The 17986-nt window shown below is 50.7% G+C and overlaps 1 protein-coding gene across 1 annotated transcript; it reads right to left on the bottom strand.

Annotated features, from left to right (window-relative positions):
• Positions 1-5950: 5950 nt before the first annotated feature.
• PCARE (photoreceptor cilium actin regulator) lies at positions 5951-17977 on the bottom strand. The gene is made up of 2 exons (XM_022573829.2): positions 11244-17977; positions 5951-6557 (listed from the first exon to the last, which is right to left on the bottom strand). The coding sequence occupies exons 1-2, from the start codon at positions 14981-14983 to the stop codon at positions 6380-6382; spliced, it is 3918 nt and encodes a 1305-aa protein (XP_022429537.1). The 5' UTR covers positions 14984-17977; the 3' UTR covers positions 5951-6379.
• Positions 17978-17986: the final 9 nt, after the last annotated feature.

Here is a 17986-nt window from a genome sequence, read left to right as displayed (position 1 = left end):
CAAATGTGTTTGATGGAAACATTTGCTTGGGGAGGAGGGATGGAGACTGGAGGAGGGAGGGAGACAGGCAAGGGGGTCCTTGGGGCCTGGGGATCTGATCTGCTGGAGATCAGGCCGGTTGCAGAAGCAGTGTCCTGACTGCCTGTTCCCAGCTGGGCTTCAGGAGTCGCCTGGGCAGGCAGGGCGGCGTCACTGTGCGTACAGGTTGCTCACCAAGTGGGTGTTTCTGAGTCAGGGACAATTCAGGGGGTCCAGTTTTGTCCCTATCTGGACAAAACTTACTGGGGCTTACTCAGGGAGGCATTATGGCGTCTCTGTATCCTACTACCTGGTGTTTCAGTGAAGAAGGCTCTAACATTTGAAGGTTTTGTTTTGTTTTAATCACAGCTTTATAATTACCTCTCTGTGGGTTGACAGCTGTTAATTAGCATCACTTTGGGTTCTCCTTGAGAATTTTTACATCCAGAAAGTGATCCAGCACCTCTGTGGCTGATGTCAGAAGCTGTTATCTAAACAAAAGCTTTAGAATGTCACCAGGTTTTGTAAACACAGCCAATCCCGTCCCCTTCCAAAGGAGAAAGAAAAGCTAGATAAGTAATTTTCACGAAGGCAATCTGTTTCCCAGGGTCTGTATTTCCTTTCTGTCTCATCCACTGGTTTTTACCACTTTGGGACACTGACAATAAAGCCTAAGAGGTGTCTCCAGAATGAGGCTTTGTCTGCTCCTGCCAGAAGGTTTCACCTGGAAGCCCACTTCGGGGGGGTCATGGCAATGAGGGACAAATAGTTTTTTGACAAGACTTTTTCTTAATGCCAGGGGCAGTTTTATCTGTGTGTGTGGGGGGGGCGGTGGATGAGGAGTGGTTAAGGTGCGTTGAGGGGATTATTATTTTTTTTAATTCTTTTGGAAATTTTGAGCTTCCATCCAAGCTAGTTTAAGAGGAATGGCTAAAACTATAGCTAGACTTTGGCCGGATATGAAAAATTTCCTTTTTGTAAAAACTGGAGAAAACTGAGAATGTCTTCCAGAGAAGTTTGTTGTATCTTTTTCTAGGCTTCCCCCTGGAATAATCTAAATATTGTTGCAGTAGGTGTTAGAACCAAGGCTGGCCAGGGGCTAGGCGACTTGTTCTGCCACTAGCTGGCAATGTGTCTTTGGAGGAAAACATCTGACATCTCTCAGCCTCCCTTTTTTTTCTCATCTGTAAAAGGCACTGAAAAAATACTTGCTTTGCTTATCTCCTAGGATTTTTTCCCCCAAAGATCTAATGAAACAATGTAGATAATTCTATTTTGAAAAAGTAGAGTGTTAAACACAGAGAAAAAATATAATTACGATTAACTCCAGTCTTATCCCAGTAAAACCTGCTATTCTGAAGGCATGCCAGTCATTCCTACCAGCTGACTGACAGATCACTTACGACTCAACGTGGGAATAACTAGGAGATTCAGAAACTTAATCTGCTTTTTTTCCGGTTTGGTATGTTTGACATATGTAGTTGTGATTGCCAGCTAAATGTTTTAGTCTTTTCACCTCGAAAGACATGGAATCCTTCAAAGAAGGAAGTCAATTCTAGCGGAGTTTGACAGCTGTTTTTAACTTTCTCCAAGGATCAAAGCTCAGATCTAGAAGAAGGGGGAAATGGTCCTGAGTTCTTTTCTTAATCAGAAACTTAGCGTGCAGAGATGGCAGAGATGAACATTAAAAGCAAAGATGGCAGAGGGATTATGAATTCAGTCCCCCCAAATGGCTCCATAAGATGGTTTAGAAAAGGCAGGTTTGCTCATGTCTTACAGAGGGTAGGATAAGTATATTGGTATTGCTGTCACTGCCGGGTAGATGAAGAAACAAGCCCATATAAGCCAGGTCACAGGGCGGGTTGATGGAAGTGTCAGGCCTCCGGCCCAGCCATCAGGAGTGGGAGAAAGTCTGGCTCGCAGGGTGACGATCACATGTACCACACCATTCCTTCTTCCTCCTTCTGCTTCTGTTTCATTCTTCCTTCAGTTCAGGCCTATCAGGTTTGCCTAGGGGCATTAGCTCAGTCCTCAGTGCCACCATTCCAGCCAGATTGTTGCCTTGGGTGCTTGACTTCAAGGGTGTCTGAAATTACAGCATTCGGAACCCAGGCTACCAGGTCGGTTGAATTCTATAGTCACCTGATGCAGGGCCTTCAGACTATCATAAAGTTACTTTCTGAAGTCCGTGAGTGTAATCAAACCAGCAGCATCCAGGGTCCTCCGTAAAACTGAATTAGAGTCCTGAGTGAATTAACCGTTTGCTCCCCTGCTTGTGCAATGCATCTTTAATTACATTTCATAAAACCACCTGGATGGATTGATGGAACTTTATTTAAACTTCAGGGAGGTACAGGGAGGAAACCATAGTGCAGTATAACATGCCCTGTTAATATAGGCTCAGAACACATTTACTTTATGGCAGTTCAACAGACTTTGATGTGGGGCTACTTAAAAATATATTACCTTTGAAAAGCTTTGCTTTGGCAGATAGAGTGGGTGTTGGCAGCCTGTACGCAGTCAACCAGACGATCAATTGACAAACATGTTGACACAATAATTCATGGCACCAGCTCCTCTGATACATGCAAAACACTGGTTTATTTCAGAAAAATAGAATATATTTCTCAAAATCCCTTTCATTCATGTTGCAGGGTTTATGAGGCAAGTCTTGCCAAACGTAAGCACTTCACAATGAAGGAAAAGTCTCTCTGGTTTGTCTGCCCTTCATTTTCCATCAACGTGGATTATTTTAGGTTCTGAACTGGGTATATGACGTGAGGAAGGAAAATAGATACTGCTTAGAGTAAACGACCGCACAAAACCAAGCTGCGGAAGGAAGATATATTTCATCTTGAAGATTATATTTATATTTGCAAAAAGCTATCACTGTTCCACTAGAATATTATATTTGCTTTTTTACTCCATGAATCCTTTTGATGGAACTAGAAAATTGTGTTTTTCCCCTGGGGCAGCACTCTTTGCTATGTCACTAATGTGTTGGATAAAGAGGGGGCTGGACACCTCCCTCTCCACGGCTCTGGGGTCCCCGTGTGCATGGAGGATGGCTGTAAACCCCCAGAAAGGAGTCGGCCCCGATAAGAATATGGGTATCATATGGACTTCTTAAATGAATCTCCTGTGTGAACTCCCTTTTGTCTTTATACCCAACATTCCTTCTTGGTTTCTAACTGTGAAGAAAAAGAACAGACACATGAGTCTTTAATGGGTTGGGGCCATTGGCTTAATTAAACAAGACAAAACAAAACAAAAACACCCTGCTCTCCCTTCTCCCTTGAGCACCGGAAGTGGAAGTGGATTGGGCCCGGCAAGCACGAGGTTCTTGGGTGGAGGGGGAGGGTGGGTAAGAGTGACCCATCTGAGAAGCTGTGGAGTGGGGCTTGCCCCTCATGGCCACCGGGAGTGTGCTCTCCCAGGCAGAGACAAAGACACAGATTTGAGGAAAGGCCTGATCTCAGGAGGGGTGAGACCGTGGATGCCACACAAATGGTCTATTGGGGTGGATTTAATTTATTTTATAAAAAGTCTAATTCACATGTAATATGGGCTGAGTGCGGCAGTTGGGATTGTAGCCCCAAAAACATATCTTTGACTCATCTGTTCCAGGGTCAGCTTGGCACTGCTTCGTCTTAGACCTTTGCTGCCTTCCAGCCCCTTGGCCTTAGCAACCCCTCCCCTTTCCCCTCTGGGAAGATGACTTGGGATTCTTGAAGCCTCTGGGTCCTTGGGCATCGCGATGGCTACAGCAGCTCATCGTCCCTGCTGCCTGGGCCTAGAGGTTCTGGGTCTCTCATTACATCACATATGAGGATATATGGCAGCAGCCTGGCCCTGTCCTGGCACAAGTAGGTGCTCAGTGACAGGAATCCGGTGCACCCTGGATCCCTCCGCGGCTGCCTGCAGGACAGGAGGGGTGGGTGCTGGCTTCTCTTTACCAGCCTACCTTGGGCTGGTGGTCGGGGGAGCCTCTCCTCTCAGAGAACCTCCTGCCAGGCACCCTCATGAAGGCAGCAGTGGTTCATTCCAGATCCTTCCAGGGCATTTGCTCTGATGCCGACCCCCTCCGTGACGTAATATGCTGTCTGGCTCCCAGCTGCCCACTTCTACCTCATGTCACCGCAGCTGGGTACCCTCAGCCACACCCACACACTCAAACCAGCCCCAAACCTCTAAGACCCTGTAAGGGGGGGACCTGCGCTGGAGACCCAGAACTTCCCGTTCTCGTGGATCTGGCCCCCACTTCTTATCCAGTCACTTCGACTTTTGATCATCCCTGGGGTTACATCCCCACGTTGCATCCCGGTTTCATCACCTGGGTCCCTGTCCGGTCTCCCGGCAGCTGGGGTTCTGCTTTGTTTCTTCAGACCTCCAGGAAGCCGGCCTCGAAACCCTAGCACGGGGCAGGTCCCCTTTCTGACCAATTCTCTTACCTCTGAGCTGGATTGCTCCACACTGCTTGCTTCCTGAAAGCCAGCCTACGGGGCCCAGCCCTCGTTACCCACGCTGCCGGCCTAACCATGCAGGGGGACAGTCCAGCTCTCTCTCAAGCAAGTTTCCTGAAGCTGGCTGTTCTCACACACTCACCTGGGCCTGGGTGGCTGAACTTCCTCCTGTGTCCTGCAGCCCAGGCAGTTCCCAGGGCCCAGCCTCCAGCCCCTGGGTGTGGCTCTGCCCCGCTGTGGCCTGAGCTCTGCCCTGAGGATTAGTACGTGCTCACTGGGTGTGTACAGACATTTCCCAATAGAGCGGTGGGTTGTGGTCCCTCTTGGTAGTTTAATCAACTGTTCCTTGAGTGCCTTGGAAGAGATTGTCCCTGTCACCCCTGTCTGAATAACTGGACAAGTCATGGAGCCACAGCCTATCCCTGGGGGAGGGAGCTTAGTCCTCAGGACCCAGTTTAACATGTTCTTGAGTCATGATCTACTTCAACAAGAAAGGGCTTGAGGTCTATAATTTTTCCAAACTTAAAAATTCAGCTTTGAAGCAGATGTGGAGGATTGGCCCTTAGCTGTACCCTGTGGGTGAGGATTCTCGTCTTTTGACAACCCACTGAGCTGGCGTTGAATCACCCAATTACTGCAAATTCTTTTCTAAATAGAAAGCACTCCACAGCCTCCAGTGGAAAAATTCCAAATTCTGCAGCGAATATCTAGCTCACTGGCAGAAGCAGGTTTTGGGCATGAACAATGGTTCTTCACTTCAGTTTCAACTCCAGCAGAAGTTCTGCAGATGACCTGGGAATAAAGTTGGCAGAGAAGGCCCTGGGGGAGACTAGGGTGTGTGTGTGTGTGTGTGTGTGTGTGTGTGTGCCTGCCTGCCTTACCCACACATCCTTCTAAGCTTCAGCCCCCACGGGGTTCAGAGAATAGGTTGCTTTGTTTGCGAGGCTTGGTTGTACCCACTCAGTCTGAGAGGCATGTGGGTGCATGGGGTAGAGCATCTGAGATATGCCTCTGAGACAGGCTTAGCCGGAGAGGCAGCAGGGCTGCACTGATGGGCTGGAAGCTTTGCTTTTAGGGCTTTGGAGCTGAGCTTGGGGAGGAGGGTGGGTGGAGCTGAGTGTCTTAATGCCGCCTCAGGCTTCTTATCTCTGGAGCAGTCAGCTTCTAAACAGAGCTCATAATAGGCACATAAAAGCTGTGCCACTATTTAACCTTAAAAAAAAAGAAGAAGCTTTCCACCTGTACAAGTACATACGTATGCTTGCAAATGGAGTGATGGAACAGTCAAGGGTAATGAAATGTTCAAAAAAATACAAGGAATGAAAGACAGATTTCATTCTAGAGCCAGGCACACCTGTTCACGTTTTACTCTGTTCTCTTCCTAGCTGTGTAACCTCAGGCAAGGCACTGGGCGGGGGGGGGGTGGGTGGGGGGGGTGGGGGGGGTGGGGGGGTGGGGGGGGTGGGGCAGTGAATGGACGAGAGGTGCTTTGGTTTTCTCATCTGCAAAAACCAGGAGAATGCTCTCTGCTTCATTCATTGTTGAACGAATTAAATGGTTTCACAGAGCTAACCCAAGTAAGACACCTGGCTCATGAAGCATGTGGTAAATATCGTTTCCTGCTAAATTAAGACCAGCACTTGAAGGATTAAAGAGTGTCTGTTTGTGGGGTCCAAAGTTATAGTTACTCGTTGAACCCCAAGGCAAACCAGGATCTAGGACTGCAAACAGCGATTGTTTAGAATTTAGGAGAGCCTCTGGGCAGTGCCCTCTCCAGGCCTTTCCTACCTCTCAGGAGGAGTTTGGTTGGCTCACCCTCTCTGGGGTTGTCTGACGCTTGGCTGTCCCCCTTGCCTTCTGGGGTGACTGGCATCAGTGTGACTCAGTCGGCCAGCCCGTCAGGCCACCTCCTTCTGCTGGCGCTTGTCCTGGGCATGGCTGGCGCTGGCCTCCCGCTGCAGCCTGTGGCCCAGCACACAGAGCTCTGGGGGCGGTGCACCCCTGCTGCCGCCCTTCGGTTCTGGGGCACAGGGACTGCTCCATGGCTCTGTGTCCTTGGGGCTCTCCTCGCTGCTGCTGCAGAGAGAAAGCACACATGCCAATCAGACCCTCCTCATTCCTCTGGCCCCGCCCCATCTCCATTCTGTCTCTCTCAAGCCCTCCCGTCTGTGTCACCCACAGACCTGGTGGACTCTTGGTGCCAGGCCTCTGCCTTTCCATATCAGCTTTGCCTGACGGTGCTGTCCTTGTGGGTGTCCGCTGTGGCTGGGCACCGTGAGAACCAAGCTCCTGGCGTTTCAGAGGACAGGCTGAGTCCTGTTCTCTCTTGGGATGCCCAGATCCTGCTGCTGTGAACAAAGCATCTCCCTCAGGAACTCGGGAGCCAGGCCTTTATTTTGTTTTTGTTTTAAAAGCACTTCTTATTTAATAAAGAGCTAGGCTTAGCTAGCTGAATCAAAAATAACACCAACAATAACAGCAAAAAAAACCCTGCTTTGCTCAGCTGCCACCCTTTTCCTGAATGGAATAAAATGAAAACTGCTTGGCTCAGACCTGGCATTTGGCTAGAATAGAGCTTCCCAGCTGCTGAGTGCCACAGTGAGAGGGGCTCTGAACAGAGAGGGACACCCAATGTGCTCTGGGAGCACAGAATGGAGGGTGGTCACAAGCATGGATCAAGCCTAGGCCAGATGGGGGACCAGCTCGGAAAGCCACACTGGCTACGGGCAGCCAGGCTAGCCTCACAAACACCACGTGGAGGGTGGAGTCGGCTGTCTGGGTTCGAGTCCTGGCCCTTCCACTTACTAGCTGTGTGACCTATAGCATGTTGATTGATCTCTCTGATTCTCAGTTTCCTGCTTTGTGAAAGGGAGATAGTAATAATACCCATCTCATAGGACACTCAAAGTTATCAATATTGGATGACGCCTGGAAAACTCGCCACACACTAACCGGCATATGACAGGTGCTCACTAAATTGTCGGCTGTCACTGGTGCTGTTTTGTAGTAGGACTAGGAAGTCGCACCTGCAAGGGACCTGAGGGACCACCCTGTCATATTACAGGTGGGCACCTGAGGCTCGGAGCCTCTCCATCAGTCACCTGAGGACCAGGACTGGCCCCAGCTCCGCACATGCACAGACCAGAAGCCCTTCTCTCTGCCCGTGACGGCACCTTCTTGACTGTATTATGAGTGTGCTCGGCTCTGCGTGGTTACGCTTACGTGGGACGTCCAACCAGTGGAGGACAAGTTTGAGTTTGGATCCTAACAAGATCAGGGTGGCAGGAATGGTGGGGGGAGGTGGAGTGGGCACTGACACTGGCCGTCATACGTGATTTTCAGGCAGTGAGGAACCCACCCTGTTCCTTAGAGCCAGTCTCATCTATGTGAGCCTCTGGCCCCATCATAAGTCCCTGCAGGACCCAGTGATTTGTGGGCCACAGCTCCCACCTTATTTTTTCTTCTTCCTGTGCCCCTTTTGAGCAGGGGTGGGGGCATGACTCTTTGCTGCTCCCAGACTGGAGCAGAGGACAGGCCGTGGCACGCAGTGTCAGTGGAGGCTGACGCCGAGGTGTGACGCAGGATTTGGTTCTTGAACTGTGTCTTCCCCACCCCCAACCAGGTCCCAAATATGTGTGAGGCTCAGGCCAGGAGGTCGACTGTTTTGGTTGCCATATGGCTGTGTTTCCACCTGTTCCCAGACCTGCTGGGGAGCCAGGCAGCCCAGGTCTCCAGGAAACGGGGTCAGGGGGCTGCGGAGAGATCCTGACTGGCTGGTCCAGTCCTGGCAAAATTAAAAGCACCGCATTTAGCGGAACAAGTCTGGGCACACTGAGACCTGGATAGAGACAGGTGCCTTCACCTGGGCATTCAACACGTAAATAACAGTTGAAGCTCAGTAACAGAGCTTCCTGGGGAAGCCTCCAAGGACTGTGCCCAATCCCTGGGCCCCAAAATGGGGAAGATATCAACACCATCAGTTTTTCTAAAAAAGGGGCACGGGATGACCTGCAGGGGATCAACACCAGACACAGGCCAGTGCATCCTGCAAGCCTGCCTCGGCTGCGAGATACAATGGGTAGGGCTGTCCCTGCAAGTCCCTGCTTGGGGAAACAGCCTGTAGGAGTTTCCGGCTCTCGGGCACTGGCTTGTTGTCTTGTTGCATGATCTTGGGGGAATCATGCTCAGTTCCCTGGCATTGTTTCCCATACGCAGGAGGGCAGAAAAAAATGCTTGTCATCTCCAGAGCCGCAAAAGCCCTCCTCTTACAGCTGGTGCACTTCTGCCAATTTTACAGGGCTGAGTGGGGAGTGGGGTGTGTGTCTGGGGAATAGGCATTTTCCCATCACATCCATCACGTGCTCACATTTTCACAGTCTGGAACAGCTTAGACGTGTGGTCTGACCAGGAGATACGGGAATGGCTGTGAGTCATTCTGTGACCTTCCACGTGACCTTGGGAAGGCTCCTCTATGAATCCTCCTCCCTCTTTAAAGCTACAGTTACTCCCCATCCCACCTCATCTCTCTGAATATTGAGATTCAGGACATAAAACAACCTTTAAGGCCGCCCTATTCCGAGGAGAAACCTGAAAGAATGGCAATATTTTCTCCTTGAACAATTTTATGTTGCTTTACTATTGCTCCTGCTGTTTTAAAATGTTAGTGTTTTTAATTAATGCCATTTTATTGTCCTTGTTCTCTCAAGCTCTTCTCCTGAAGGGCACAGTTTTAGAAATCTAATAACTGAATAACTGGCTAGTGTGAGGAATAATGCAATAACATTTATAGAGGTTCTCAGATGAAAGGCACTGTGCTGTAGGAAGTTCATTTTAGATTTAAGAAAAGAGCAACGTTACATTAAGATTCTTGCAAAAATAATCAATATTTCATTTCTTTCAAGTGGCTGGGGAAGTTTCTATAACTATAATCATGCACAATTTTCCCGAGATAATATCTTTATTTAAAATTGACTGCCTAGTACTTTGTGAAAAACTACCATTTATGCCAGGACAGACTGTGAAGTCTGTAACACATATCGCTCTGGCAGAAATTAACTTCTCATTTACACAACTGTGGGCAATGCAAAGATAGCAAGGACTGCTGTGGGTTGAGCTTTGTCTGATATGATATCAAGACACATTGATAAGAGTTCCTCTTTAATCGACCTCAGATTTACATTTTTCTCCCCGTGCTACAATTTGGGAAAAGATAAGTGTCCCCATAAACTCTGTAAAATAATCACACCACCATTCAAGTCCTTTCAACTCCCAAGGCAATGGCTATACTTTGAGTCATGCCCCCGTGTAGCTGCATGCCCAGACCTGTCTGCGGGGCTGGGCCAAGGACATGCAAGTCAGCTGCCCCTCATGAGAAAGGCACGCTTAGACCTCAGCTGGCCCAGGGCAGGCATGGCAGCCCTTCCGCCTGGGTTCTGGTGCTCAGTGCTCATGGAGAGTCTTGTTCTTTTTTTTTTTTGCGGTACGCGAGCCTCTCACTGTTGTGGCCTCTCCCGTTGCGGAGCACAGGCTCCGGACGCGCAGGCTCAGCGGCCATGGCTCACGGGCCCAGCCGCTCCGCGGCCTGTGGGATCTTCCCGGACCGGGGCACGAACCCGCGTCCCCTGCATCAGCAGACGGACTCTCAACCACTGCGCCACCAGGGAAGCCCAAGAGTCTTGTTCTTGCTCTACACTCTTCTGAAAGGGGAGATGGAGATGAGACTGCATTGCAGAAGTGGGGGCAGGTCCTCAGGAGTATGGGGAAGCCAGACTTTTATATTCAATACCTCCAGGACCCGCTGTTTGTTAAGGTGTGTCCCCTGGGTGCCTCCCAGATCCTTTCGGGGGCGGGGGGCGGGGGTGTGTGTCCACGTGGTCAAAACTATTTTCATAATAATACTAAGATGTTATGTGCCCTTTTCACTTATTCTTTCAGGAATGTAGAGTGGAGTTTTCCAGATTACATGATGTGTGATATCACAACAGATTGACTGTGGACATAGGTCTGAGAATCCAACTGTCTGTCTGTGAAGTCCACACCCTAAAGAGGTTTGTAAAACTATAAGACAGTGCCACTCCTTTCGCTCAATTTTTTTGTTGTTGTGGAAAATATAGTTACTTTTCATTAGGATATAGTTTATGTTAACATAGAATGGGGTCGTTTTTGTTTTTTCAATTAATAAATATTTTAAACATCTCTCAATTTTAATTTGTAACGCAGTAAAAAGCGATAGATGCAATGCACATATGCAAAGGCTCCTTGGGGGTCTCGATTTTGAAGAGCTTAAAGAAGTCCTGGGACCAAAAACTTTGAGCACCTCCCACTGAGATGCTGGTCTATTGCCGTAAACCAGGAAAGACAGAAATCAGGCTGCTGGCTCCAGACGGGTGACAATGACTCAACTTTGGGGGTCAAGTCACTTCACCTCAGTTTCCCCAAGTGTAAAATAAGGGGCACATGTGGTTGCACCAACCTGATTGTTTTAAACTTTTTTTTTTTTAATTTTTAAATTTTTTTTTAAAACTTTATCTTTAGTACAGCAGAGCCCCTTGCAATTAAATCTTTCTCGGGAACCTGAAGTGTGTAACAGTTGAAAGACGGTTGCTTAAGCATGGGGGACTGGGAGACAGGACATTCCTAGACCCCTCTCCCAGCTGCTCTTCTCTGGGAGCACAGTTTGAAAACTACTGACCCAGATGAGCCTAAGGGCACATCAGCTCTATCCCAATAACTGCAGGGCTGTGGCCCGAGGACTCTCCTTACCTGCTCTGGCCAAGCTGGGATTCACAAGCGTCGCTGGTGGTGCCCGGGACAGGCAGGTGAAGGCGGATGCCCGGCTGGCAGTCAGAAGCTGTCCTTCTGATGAAAGGCTGAGGGTTGAGGGCACACAGGGCTGTCCCTCGCTGTGAGTCCGCCCTCAGTCGTGGCCCTGCGCTGCTCCTCCAGCATCCTGTCGGGTTCCCACAAGGACCTCCAGCTTCAGGTGGCAGCGATGGTGGGGTGAGTTGGGGTACTGTTGAGAATGGTGACTTAGCTTCGAACAGAGAGGAGGTGGCTGGACAGAAAATGGAACATGTGTTCCCAGATGCTTTGGCCGTGGCTGCCCGACTGTCTTCAGAATCTCTTGTTTCCTTGGGCCCCTGACTGGGAGACGCTGGGGGAGATGGGGAGGGGCCAGAGGCAGGGGAACTGGCTTCTGTGCACTGGGCAGGGGGGCTGGAGAACTTGTGCTGAGCGGGTGGGCTTGCCGAGGGAGGGGTGGACAGTTTGTGCTGGGGGGGAGGGGAGGCTCGTTTCTTCACTGTTGGGGGGCTTAGCGTCCTGGGGCTCACTGGAGGGCTGAGCGGTGGGCTGGGGGACCTGTGCACACAGGGCACACTTGGCTGGGCAGGTCTGTGAGTGGAGGGCACGCTTGAGTGCCTCTTGTCCACTCTGGGTGTCCAGTGTGCCCTTGTGGGAGAGGCCTTCCTGACCAGCACGGGGCTTTTGTCTTGGTTCTGCCTTGGGGCCTCGGGAGAATGTGGCCCTCGCATTGGCCTGGCCAGGCTGGGTTCCGAGGTCCTGTCCTGCCCGGATGTGTGGCTGGAGTGGTGCCAGTGGATGACCTTCCGGGGATGCTTGGAGAGGCCTGTGGCCCTGTCCGCTCGTGCCTGACTCTGAGCCCTGCTGCCCTGCACCTCTGGGTTCCCGCTGGCTGCTGGTGGGTGACTGAGGTCCAAGGCGAGCTTTCCGGGATTGCAGCCGCTCTTGCTTCTCCCTGGTTCTGCGCTGCGGGCCCTGGCGAGGGTGGCCGTGCTTTTGCTGGGCAGCAGGTCAGAGGGGCTCATGGCGGCTCTTAGCTTTGGGGAAGCCCACGTTCTCCGGGCGGGGCCAGCCCCTCCCAGCCCTGGCACGTGGGTCCCTTCAAGGGAGCTCTCTGCTAGATTGCTGTTTTCTGGGGGCTCCAGGGAAGTGAATGATTTGTCCATCAGGATTTCCAGAGGCGGTGGAGGGAGATGCTCTGGGTTCTCCTCTGTTTCACAGTTGAGGTCCTCACTCTTGGATGCTTCTGCTGTGAGCAGAGGGGGAAAGGTGGGAGCAAGGGGCCTCCAGCCTGGGCCCATCCTGAGAGATTCTCCACCTGCTGCTGGAGAAATTCGAGGCTTTGGATACAAAGGGGCAAGTCCCCTGTAAATGGGGAATCTGGGAGGCATGGTGGGGACCCCCCACTTCCTGGGGCAGGGGCTCGGCCCAGAGTCCTTGGAATCCCCCAGTGTCCTTAGACCCTCGGTGGGACTGAAAGTTTCAATGAGTTTCTTGACCGATGTTCTGGTAGGACAGCTCTTGATGTTCCAGTCCCGGGCCCTGGGAGCCTCACTGGCCCTCTCACCTGATGGCATGACATTTGGAAGCTCCTCAGCTTTTCCCTGCCAGGGCTGTTCTCCCTCAGGGTGGGGACAGCATTTCTGCAAGGTGCTCTGACTTGGCAAAATGCTGAAGTCCTTGGTGAGGGACGCCTTCAGCTTGCTGATGGTGCTGCTTGGGGTGACCTTGCAGTAGTGGTCAGGCCTCAGCGCTGTTGCCCTGGGTTGCAGAACCTGCTTCTGGCTGTGCCCCTGCCGTCGGGTGTCCTGGGTGCAAAGCGCCTCCAGCCTCTGGCTGAGGTCTCTCTGGACCCTCTGCAGCTCCTGGAGGGTGGGGTCCTCCACGTGGCTCTTCAGACACCCCTCAGATTGGGACCTCCTCTGCCTTGAGGGGGCCTTCCTGCTGTCGCTGGCCGTGTTTGGTCTTGGGGGCACCATGGTTCTCTCCTCTTCCTCAATCCATTCCTGGTGCTCAGAGGGCACGGGGACAAACTTGATCCTTTCACTGATTGCTTCCTTCATCTTCAGAATCATTTCCTCGTCCTGGGGGCTCCTAAGCCTCCGGGGGTGTGGCTGAAATAGGCTTTCGGCACCAGGTGAAGACCGAGGCCTTGCATGGGAAGCGCTTCCCTGCCCCGCACGCGGACTCAGGCAGCTCTCTTTGTCTTCCACCGCCTCTGGGCTGCTGTCCTCACCTTCACTGAGGGGCGGAGTGTCCATCAACCTGGAGCCTTTAGGAAAGTGTGCTTCCCTGGAGATCCCGATCCCAGGGGAATCACACGGAGCGCTTTGGCTCAGCCCCCAAGGCCTGGAGGCAGTATTTTCTGGGCCTGTGCTGGAGGGCCAGGGGCTCCCCGATCCACCCTGCACTGCTGGCTGAACCTTTGCTGTAAGAGGCCTTGAGAGCGGGCAGTCCTGGGGTCTGGCTGAACCCATCCAGAATGGGCTTTGCTGCCAGGTATGTCTGGACAGCTTGGCCTCCACTGTGGGTGGAATCGCTGGCCTCCACTCTGCAGGCTCCAGCACGAAGTCCCAGCTGGCTCTCTTGCCCAGTTTGTCTGCCAGCTGCACGCACTCATTGTCAGCACCAATGCCACTGTCCTCAGAGCACAAGGGTAGGCCCTGCACTTCAGGGTCACCGTGGCCACTCGCTAAGCTCTCCAGGTGCCCCAGAACCCTGAGGAGGTGCTCATCCGCACCCTTCTTCTTGCACAGCTTGTTTCCCAGGTGGCCCACGGCGCCGTGGAAGTAGCGACTGGAGCCCTCCAGGAGGCTGTCAGAGAGCGAGGCCACCGTGCCGCTGAGCGCCTGCAGCTTGCTAACTGTGTACTGCAGAAGCTGCTGCAAGAGATCTGGCTGCTCCCGGGGCTCTCTTTTCTTCAGAGGCCAAGCCAGATCCTCCTTAACTTCCTGGAGGAGCTCTTCTCCATCCTTGGAGATTTCCCCTAAGAGCTGGTTGACCTCATCAAAACACAGCAACAGGAAGCCGACCATGGGCTGCAGCAGCTCCTGGGTCTGTGTGGCGCAATGGGTGATGCTCATAACTGCTTCGTATTTCGAGAGGCAGGTGTGCAGATAGGTGTAAGCACGCTGGTGGGCCTTCACCAGGGGCTCAGGGAAGTCTACTTTGTCTTCAGACTCGTGGGCAGGAAGGATGGTTTGGCAGTCATGGCCCTGTTTGCTCGACCTGTGACACTTTGGCCTCTTTTCCCATTTGGAAGTCTCCTGGGTATTACTTTCCTCAGTCTCTTCCCCAGAAAAGGCCGCCCCTTGTGATCCATGGGAACTCTGTCCTTTGAATGGAATGTCTGTAGCCACGTAGCTTTGTGATTTGTTCAGCTGGGATGGGGAGGTTTTGGTTTCTGGGATCAGTCCTTCCATATCTTTCCTTTTGCCCGAAGTGGGATCTCTGGTGAGCTGACAAAGACTTTCAGCCACGGATTGGATCCACCTGGGACTTTGCTGCTCTTCTGGCCTCTGTCCCTGGGACGAGCCCCCTCCAGAGTCATAGCAGGTGGAGTTTTGAACCAGCAAAGGGATGGAGCATCTTTCACTGGGCCCCTGACATCCTGGCAGAGTTGCTTTGGGCTTTTTAAAAAACTGGATGCCACTCTTAGCAACGCTGTTAACAATATCACTGTGGGAAGGTGTACATCCCATGATGTCAGCCTGTAGTCATCTCCCATCTGCAACCCTCACAATTTTCAGAGAATTGTATTCAAAACAGGAACAAAAGGCAGTCTTACTAGTCCATCCAGGCAGTTTCCAAGCCAGAATCCTTTGAAGTCCAAGGTGCAATGTCCTAAACTTGGAACCGGCTTTCTTTACTTCCTTGGCCCCATCGTGTAGAGGTAGTGATGCTGCCGCCGTTCTGGTGTTGTTCAAAGTTTTGAACCCTCTGCTGCTGGTGAGCAACAGGGCAGTTCTCGAGGACTTCAGTCCCGTGGATTACCGGACTGCATTTTGCTCGTGTCCTGACAGATGTGCATGGCAAGTGGAACTTTAAGCCTATTAGGTTAATCACGCCCTAGCCAGTCAGCACTCACAGCGTGTTCTAATATAGAACTCAGCATTTACTATCTTGGGAAGCGGCTTATTTTTGCACGTGCTTATGCTTTTAATTCTGTTCAGACGCCTGCCATATGAAACCTAGGGAAATGAGCCATAATTGCAAAAGGCTCTGGAAGAGACACATTTGTGGAGGGGAAGCGAGGGCTCACCGTTTATGAATCCTGGCAGAGAAGTGACCTTCACAGTTTAATAAAGGCAAACTAGCCGAGTGTGCTCCAACCTGCTGCCATCCAGAAGACCCCAAAACTGCACAGTAGCTGGGAATTGAGGTGATGCATTGTTGTTTGTGTGGCTTATAAAAGTGCTACGACTTTCTAATGCTGGAGGACATCACTAAATAGACAGGGAATAAAGAAGGCTTTCCTCTACACTAGAAAAGGGAGGTAGATCGCAGGGAGCCTTGGAGGGGAAAGCAGGAAAAACTCTCCATCATATAAAGTTTAAGACTGGTCCCTGTGGACTATAGGGGCTCGGGGAGACAATGCTCTCACAGGAAAAGGCTTTTTACTAAACCTTCCTCATAGGAAAATAAGCTAAACCTGGGCAGTGGAGAGCCATTAGGAGTAGAACTTAAGGGAAAAATGTATTTTCCTTTTCAAGCCCAGCTTCTATACTCAGTCTGAGCCTGGTGCTCTTGCCCATGGCTAAGGTCGCAGCTGCCCATTTAAAACCTCCTTTAGGGCTTCCCTGGTGGCGCAGTGGTTGAGAGTCCGCCTGCCAGTGCAGGGGACACGGGATCGTGCCCCAGTCCGGGAAGATCCCACATGCCGCGGAGCGGCTGGGCCCGTGAGCCATGGCCGCTGAGCCTGCGCGTCCGGAGTCTGTGTTCCATAACGGGAGAGGCCACAACAGTGAGAGGCCCGCGTACCGCAAAAAAAACCAAACAAAAGAACCTCCTTTAAAACTTTCTTTGCTGTCAGTAAAGTCTAGAGCAGGGGTTTGAAGTTGGAAGACTTGAGTTTAAATACTGAGCTCTTCTCCTTTTAGTTGGGGGAATTTCCACAAGTGATTTAACTTCCCTGAGGCAGAGCTCATCTTTGAAATGGGGATAGTGATATCTACTTTGCGGAGTTTTTGGGGGGATTAAGTCAATTGTCAGCTAATGCTAGGCAAGTGCTTGGTGCGGTGCTTGGTAAGAGGTAGGTACTCAAGAAAAAAAAAAAAGGTATTCCTTATTCCTTTCCCCCTGGCATCTAAGTCGCTTGTAATAAAAGTCATGAGAAAATTCATTAGTTTGTCCAGGACCAAGCCCCAGTCCTTTCCTGAATTGTCTGGGAATAACTGCGTACTGATGGCTTAGAGCCCCAGATCGGGTTTTTGCCATTCTGCGTCTGTGCAGATGGCTCTCTGCTTGGCACACTGATGCCTCAGGACTTTTCTAAGGCCTCATTGTGTCGTTTCTCTGTTCTTAAACACACAATAATTCCCACCAACTGCAGGAGGAAGAGAGGCTTTGATTTAACCATTTCATATTTTTGGTTATTTAGCTCGTTGACAATGTTTAATTTTCCTAATAGAAAAAAGATTGCATCGAGCATCTCCTGAAGTTGCTGAGCACGGACTTATATTCTGGCTTTACAGTTTTCATTTTCTCTCACTGAGCCCCATACAACCAACGAAAATAACACTGTGGGTTTTAGGACTTGGGGATCCCTCTTCTGCCGGGAGCAAGCTGCAGACCGGCTACCAGCCTGTGTGCAGAGCCTGGGGCCTATCACAGTCCTGTGCCCCAGAGTGCTTAATTAATCAAGTTCTCCTATCTGGTTATTTGAAGCAGGACTCCTGGGAAACACAAAGCTGACTTAGTGCCTGGGGGCGAACTGCGTTAGGCATCAAAAAGTTGTTTCATTTGTCACAGCCTGGGCTGGCCCAGTAAACAAGCACACCATGTGGGAAGATTCTTCTCTCTTCCGTTTAACACAGTGCAAAGCTCATCTGCAGGGTTCTTTATGTAAGTTCTTCTCCTCTTGGGATTTGGGCCCCTGCTTGAATCATCTTTGTCAAAACTTTTGATCTAAGTGACTAAAATTATTTCCAACCCAATAATCAAAATAAAAGTATTTGCCCGGAGGATCAGCTGTCCGATAGCTCTGTGCCTTATAGACTGGTTTTCTTGACTATTCCAGATAATTTAGGAAGCTCTTTATTCACTGCCTCTCATTTTTCATTAAGACTCGCTTTTGTTTTTCTTTCTTTACAAACTGGTGTGGCTTCAAATTAAAAAAAAAATAAGCATTACTTTCAGTGGGAATGTAAAAGTGACCAATTACTTTGGAAAACTGTTTAACAGTTAAACATACACCCACCTTCTGACCCATCAATTCTACTCCTAAGGATTTACCCAAGACTATTGAATGCCTAGGTCCACAAAAGGGACTGGTACAAGAATATTCAAATTAGCTTTATTTAAAAAAATTTTTTATTTTTAATTTTTTCTGTATGCGGGCCTCTCACTGTTGTGGCCTCTCGTGTTGCGGAGCACAGGCTCCGGACGCACAGGCTCAGCTGGCCACAGCTCACGGGCCCAGCCGCTCCGCGGCATGTGGAATCTTCCCGGACCGGGGCACGAACCCGTGTCCCCTGCATCAGCAG

The sequence above is a fragment of the Delphinapterus leucas genome, chromosome 13 (genome assembly GCF_059928025.1).
Source record: "Delphinapterus leucas isolate spDelLeu-1000000601 "Yukka" chromosome 13, BTC_Dleu_Yukka2, whole genome shotgun sequence".
NCBI lineage: Eukaryota > Metazoa > Chordata > Mammalia > Artiodactyla > Monodontidae > Delphinapterus > Delphinapterus leucas.
This window is presented reverse-complemented; position numbering and strand designations above follow the sequence as displayed.